The 7683-nt window shown below is 30.1% G+C and overlaps 1 protein-coding gene across 1 annotated transcript; it reads left to right on the plus strand.

The window, feature by feature from the left end:
* Positions 1 to 3494: 3494 nt before the first annotated feature.
* LOC112801239 (uncharacterized) lies at positions 3495 to 5762 on the plus strand. The gene is made up of 2 exons (XM_025843864.3): positions 3495 to 4802; positions 5318 to 5762. The coding sequence occupies exons 1-2, from the start codon at positions 3880 to 3882 to the stop codon at positions 5568 to 5570; spliced, it is 1176 nt and encodes a 391-aa protein (XP_025699649.1). The 5' UTR covers positions 3495 to 3879; the 3' UTR covers positions 5571 to 5762.
* Positions 5763 to 7683: the final 1921 nt, after the last annotated feature.

Consider the following 7683-nt stretch of genomic DNA (forward strand, 5'->3'; position numbering starts at 1 on the left):
AAAATAAGATTATTAAGAGTATTTAAAAAAGTACTAAAATGTATTATTTTATATGTTATTTTTAATTTAATAAATAAATATAAACTTTTATTATAAAAAATACTTAAAAAATTGTCAATTTTTATATGTTATTTTTAATTTCATAAATAAATATTAATTTTTATTATAATAGTAAAAAATTATAATATACTAAAATAGAGTACTATAAAAAATATTACATAAAAAATATTAAAAGAAGTATAAAAAAGATTAAATATACTTAAAAAAATTATAATTTAATATTATATTTTTTTAGTAATTAATTAATTGTTTATCTAGAAGTGATTTTAACTAATATTATTCAAACAATATTTATTTTATCAAAATCAAATTTAATATAAAATTACCAAACATAAATCATGTTGATATAAACTCATTTCTGTGCAAAATCAATTCTACAAAATCACTTTCATTCAAACTCCAGTTTAATCCAAACACACTATATTTACATAGATTTGTATTCAAATTTTATGTTTTCGTAGAGTTTAGGGACAGATATGAAATGCACCATACATGTACTCAACTTACATGTTAACCAAGTATTCAATATCAATTTATAAAGTGTTAATAATAATAGAGTTGAAGACTTAAATATCACCTTAGTATGGTTTTTATTTTAGTTACTTCCTTTTATTTTGGAAAAACTTTTTCTATACTAGCATTATTCAACTTTGCTTACATAGTAAGTTCAATGGTATTATAATTTGTAAACTGCCACTTGAGAATGACAAACCCACAATGAGATGCTGTGGACTTTTTAAAAATCTATGAAATTTTTTGGTCCGAATCGAACACATTTTATTGAAAGTATTATCATTCCTTAGAATATAAAATTATTGAAGTGGGTCTCATGTATTATTATTATTATTATTATTATTATTATTATTATTATTATTATCCTTTTCTATGAGATCATTGTTTAAATGTATAATGGAAATGGACATGAAGTTTGCTGGCAAAGGGTAGGTAGGTAGCGATTAGATAATTTTGAGACTTTAACTCTGTGATTGTTTGTAGTCAGGGTCTTAATGTCATGCCAGATAGTTATCTGTTGTATTAATAGTTTTTTTTAGATATGCTGATGTAACAGTTTTTTATTTGTTATGTTAATTTATGTTATTTTTTTGTATCAGTTTGTCTTCGGGTGTACTTTGTGAAACTGACTCATTGTCTTTTTTGGTGTACTCTATGATTGTTCTATGTGTATTTTTCTTTTCTTCACGTTTCTTATTATTGTCGTTCATTTTATTTATTAAGATTTTCAATTTATCACATTTAGTTATCTTCCTACTTAACCTTTCTCAACTATATTGAGATATAATGTTGAAACCAGTTAAATTTATTACAACTCATAAGAGTTATCTGTGTTAATTTATTTTTTCATGCATAAATCTGCATTCGATTTCATTACGAATGGCAGAAGGAGACTGCATAGTAATTTTGATATTTTATATATTTTTCAAATAATATATCCATGAATGCTATGTTTTTAATGTAGAGAAGCTCCAAACAGAGGTATTTTACTATTCAAGAGACCTTCTGTCAATAAAAATAGATCTATAATGTCCCAAAATAAAAATATTCTACAAATGAGTAATGTATGTGCTAGACCTACATATTTTCCTGGCGAACCGGTAAATACTTCTGCTACGAAAAAAGGCTGTGATAAGAAACGCTCAATTTTCCGTGCTCTTGCTACAGTTAAACGATCCTCTTCGGATAATTCGTCCAACCCAAGGATAGCTATAATGTCCTGAAGTTCTTTGTAACGCTGTAAAGTTTGTTTAACTCTTTGCGCAGTTTCATAATGTTCTTCACCAACAATCCGAGGTTGGAGCATAGTTGACGTTGAATCTAAAGGATCTACAGCTGGATAGATACCTTGCCAATACATCAAGTTCAAATTTTTAGAATGCAACATCTTATGATCTTGTGATTTCTGATAAGTACTATAGAACACCACTATTTTGATATATTTAATGGTAAGCTTCTTTAACTTTTCATTTAAGTGGTTTTAATTAAGGTCTCATTTTATTTTAGCTATGTTGGACCAGATTGTTGTTTCCAATGATAGAGAAAAGAGGAAGCTTATTTCAAATTCATCTAGCAGTGGTCCAGTTTTAGAGATACGTTGTTTTAAATTTTCCTAAACCAATGTAAAACCATGTGATAGGTATTTTGATGAATCTGTTTTGTTTTTTCCTTAGTTCTTTTATGCTTTTACTATCATATTCTTTTTTAAATTTGTATTTTTTTGTCACATTTGATTCACAACGCTATTCATTTATGATTCATGTTTCTATTCATGCTTTAATTTATTAGGAACAAACGTCCTTTGAATCTCTCAACAGAAACTTTGAACTTTCTTGCACATAATACATGCAATATATTTAATGAATCTCAATTAAACATTCATTATTCATTATCTAATTTAGTGGATATTGCTTCTATTCAATACTATTCTAACAATGAAGAATATGAAGGTCATAATATTGTTTTATTTAATTTCTTTATTTACTTATATGATAGTTTCTTTTGGACATTTTAAATATTAGTGAAAATTCTTTTTTTATGTAATGCAGTAATTGATGGTTATAATGATATTGTCTTAGATGAGAATTTCGCCACAGAATCAAAAGAGATGGATGTCAATGGTAAGTGATGGTTGGTCTCATTAATGGCAATTATTATTGTATTATATATTTCAATTTAATTTTATTTTTATATAGTTTAATATATCTACCTATTTATTTTTTAAACCATTTGTACCAATATTTTGAGCAGGATGTTGTTGCCATTCATGAAGAAGGTATAAATATTAACCTTTAGAATTTTTTAGCAGTTATGCGTGACACCTTTTACATTTTTTAGTATTAATTTATATTTTTTATTGTGAAATTTCTATTCTATGTTGGTATAGAATATTGGGATGTTATCATGTTGGTAATCCTATTTATATATGTGTGTTTTGCAATGACAACATATGGGATAAAGAGAGGTTTAGCAGGACTAATGACCATGTTAGATCACATTTTGGTCTCTATTGTATAGATGAAAATGTTGAATTGTCTTTTTAAAATAAGCACTTGAGATTTTACAATATAACTTGAATGGTATATCATATCTAGCGAAAATATTTTGATTGCTTCATGCAATGATTTTAGTGAAAGTGCTATATTTGATGTTGTAAAATAATTCGCATCTTCCTGACATTTATTTTTTCTCCAGCTTTTTTTGTTGATCAATTTCCATGCGTAGCACTAATCATTCTCTAGTATATTATATAATATATTAGAAGTGTAGATAAAATAGAGTAGGATATACCTTAAATTCATATCCTACCCTATTCGCAAGCAAACTCACACTTACCCTACCCTATTCGCAAGGAATCGGATAAAAAATTCTACCGAACGAATAATCCAGATTAAGTAATGACAAATAAGGTACATATTGTCAGCCTTATCGAGTGCCCACCCCGCTCCTTTCTCTATCCCTCTCTTTCTATCGCCCTCTCTGTTCGAGCTTTTTCTGTCGTTGCTTCGTTGTGGGTCGTCGCCACTTCTCCCCTCCTCACCATACGTCTCCTCGGCATTCATTTTTTTAGTAATTTGAAGAGAGATTCTGAAACCTAACCTTACGTCCGATTGTGAAACAGTTAGCCATAGCCATCAATCGTCTCTTGTATCGGTTGGAAATGGAGTCATTATTGTACGCAGTTTCAGAAGAAGATGCATTTGCTTTCCCTGTTGCAAAATTGCTTCGATTAGGGAAGAACGAGATCGATAACTCGCATTCCCCCTTGTTCTTCCTGCGTCCATTTGTGCCCAATAAAAATTTGGAATGCAATACATGCGTGCTTTCCATCATTCTAGCAAAGCTTTCTTACTGGGTGGTGTTGAATCCTGGGAACTCCACTGCCACAACATCAAGCTGAAGATATTAGAGCCTGACTTCACGCCTCCACCACCGATATCTCTTTCCGATCCTTATTTCGTTGCGAATATTAGAAGCAACATTTACTTGTTTGCACACGTGCACAGTGAAGGTTTTTGGGTTCTTAAATCCGGGACATGGGATTCCTTGTCTGCTCCCGCACTTTCTCCTGTTGATCCAACATTCAGGCGCGCTTATATTCGTGATTCGCCTTGGTGTCAATGGTTCATTTCTGATGACAAGCTTTTCCTGCTTGCATCATATCTACCTGGAAAAGAAGAAATAGTTGTCTATGACCCCCAAAGTGCCGTCTGGGAGAAAGTGGAGGACAAGGACACCCACTTCCAGTTAAGCTCATTTGATCTTCATTCAATTACTACTATCTCAGTTCCAGATGTATGCAACAATTGCAGTGTGGCACTTACATTTAGGGGGGGAAACATTAGAGGAGGAGAATTTGTAAACATCAAACTATATGCTCTGCTGTTGGATAAGCAAACTAACCTTGTCCGTTGCTGTCAATCGCTTGACGAGTGTTCTAATCAGATCCAAGTCCAACAGTCCAAAGTTTGGTGGTATTCCCCAAGCATGAAATGTGTTGACCTTGGCAATGGCATGGTATGTGCTCTCATCATTGGAAGCACAAAATTAAGGTGTCATGCTGATCTAGAACCTCTCCTTTGGATATTGGTATTTACCCTAGTCTGGACACAAGAGGACCAAAGATTCCTATATGTTGTTGATGTTTCTGTGAATCAAATCTACACCAGGCACCTCGCCAATCCCAAGGAGACTGATTGTCTGCACAGTGCCTTTATTGTAACACCCAAGTAAACTTGCTTTCTCTCACTCAAATTTTATGGTCATTTATGCATTTTGTCTTGTGCTTTCCTGGCCTGATTTCTCATATGTATTCTATAGAATAGTAATTGAAGCATGAAGTTTTCAGTTGGAAATTAGGTGGCTTTTGTGGGTTGGGTGGATTCGAGGATCAGAATTCAGGTTATGTGAATAGGAAAGAGATTGGGGCATTGAGTTCCTATTTCTCTTTTGGATAACAAAATAGTTTCAAAGTCTTAATATAATGATATATTTTGATTTTTGTGGGATAGAATAAGGTGGTGTGAAATGATAGAGGCATTTTGAGAGCAGGCTTAGAGAATATTTTGCTAATATTGTGAGAGTTTAATACTTATAGTTCATAAGATAAATCAGTTATATATTACAAAAACAATCACTATTTAGAAAGAGGACGAGATGGGGAAAAAAGGGAGGGGACTTTGATAAAATTATTTACGATGGCCAACCTACCCGATCATCTGATCTGTATATGTTTGTCTTACAGGGATTTTAGCACTGCATTTGTGGAGCAGAAAGACTCACTGAATAAGAGAATGGAAGTCCAAGCTCAACTGCCACGAACATACACCATGAAGGACATTTTGGGAGAACTTCAAAACATGAAGATTTATATGGAAGGAAGATTACAAAGTATTGAAACAAGTCTTGCAAGGCAACAAGATGCTATTGATCATCTCTGCACGCATTTCGGAATTCTAAATAGGTGTGGCATAATCCCTCATCCGCGCACAAGTTAAGGTGACGAGCAATGAAGAGAAAGATGATTGATCATTGTTGGTTTCACATGAGGATTTTTTTTATCACTATTATTCTGATCTAACATTAATAAGCTTAGAATTGTATAGCACATAGCTTATGTTTAGGATTTATAACTTGTAGATTATGGCTTTGAATATTATATGCATAAAATCATGAATGTTCTTTTTAAAGAATGACTTAAATGTGTGGACTTGGTATCTGTACACTTATTAACTTTCTACTTGAGAGGAATGCTACGGTATAGATAGATAAAAATATTTATATCTATAGAAATGTTGTGGCTTAGTTTTTAAGTGACAAGTGGTGATTTATATGCTATTTTTGTCAAATCTAAATCCAAAAATTGTCATGTCTTTAATTGATTAGTGACAACACATGAAATAATTTGTCTGCTTAAAATATAATTAACAATTAGAGTTACGTTTTCTTTTATATTGAGTCAAACAAAAATGAGACCAATCATAAATTTTAACTAAAAGTCTAAAACAATTAAATGTTAGCTTTCTTCATTTTTTTGTTGTTATCTTTGTTTTTCAACATTTTATTTTATTTTATTACATTTAAATATAACAAAATAAAAATTTGTTTTGATCAAAAGAATAAAAATTTATCCTCGTCCTTTTTTTAGACTAGACAACCTCCTCCTTTTATTTCATTTCTCCTGTTTATGTATATTATAATTATTTAGCTTTTAAAATGTTATTTATAAAAGAATTCTAATTTTCAAGTAAAATAAAATTTAGGATAAATCACACATAAAAGCGGTAATAGATAATCTGGATTAGTGGTTCTTCTCTTGCATATGTGGTCATCCAGTTGCAGGAGATGATGGTGTATTTCATTGCTAGTTGTGTTCTCGAGATGTTGAGCACATCACTGTAAGGTTAATATCGTCTTTAAAATAATAAAATTCAAGTAAATTTCATTAAAATTATGAATTTTCTTTCTATACTAATCTTGCATACTTTTCTAGATATAGGATAAAATTGGTTGTTGAAAATGGAACTTCTGCTGCTATCTTTGTTCTAATGGATAATGTTGCAATAAAACTATTTAGGAAGACTTGCTCTGATTGTTTCTTACAATTAGAACAAGAGATTGAGGTTAAATCTCCTCACGATATTATTATCTTATTTTTTGTATCTTATATCTAATTACATCTAAAATTGTGCTGATTAATATTGTATTTTTTCTATGTATATTAGATAATTGATCCTTCATATCATCAACACTTGTTCTATGATATTGTTGGGAAAGAAAAATTTTTCAAGATTCACACAAAGATAATTGACAATGAAAAGTATTGTGAAACTTTTAAAGTTATTAATGTCTTGGGTGATATTCCTCTTTTGAAAAATGAGCAGCTTAATAATTCTATCAATGTAAGTTAACTATCAATTTTATATAATTAAGAAGGAAGTAAAAAGTGTGATATTCATAGTTAATGTTAAGGTTTTTTAAATTCTTTTTTATGCTTAATATTTAGCTATAGGAAATTCAAAGTATTGATTACACAAAATTAAGTAATTCCATTAATATTACACATATTTTTGTAGGAAATTATCCGTAGTCCAATATTCAGTCCAATATTTGAAGACTACTCACACTATGAATAACTTGGTGATTATAAGAATCAAATCGTATTTGATCCTTCTATAGAGTCAGAAAATGTTGAGCAAATACTTACGGACCTTGTTTCAGTCAACTTATATCCTTTTACATCAAAATCTGTATGAGATAATATTATCTATATTTTTTAAAAAATTATTTTTTAAATCGTTCTTCTTAAATACATATAAATTAATTTTATACTTGCTATCAGGAGACAAATTGCTTCCTTCTTGGGAACATAATATCTGTGGTGAAACATCAAAAATGGTGGTTCTTACGGTGTCTTTGTGGTGCATTTATTAGTCATGTGAATAATGTATTTTATTATAATATGTGTAGAGTTGAGTGTGTAGATACAATCCCAAAGTATGTTTTCGTATTTAAAATCTTTTTTTACTCTTTGTGCTTAATTTTTTTTAATGTGCTTCTAATATAATTCTTTCATTGGTTGGTCTTAGTTATCATATCAAAATTGTTGTT

This window comes from Arachis hypogaea, chromosome 5 (genome assembly GCF_003086295.3).
Source record: "Arachis hypogaea cultivar Tifrunner chromosome 5, arahy.Tifrunner.gnm2.J5K5, whole genome shotgun sequence".
Classification (NCBI taxonomy): domain Eukaryota; kingdom Viridiplantae; phylum Streptophyta; class Magnoliopsida; order Fabales; family Fabaceae; genus Arachis; species Arachis hypogaea.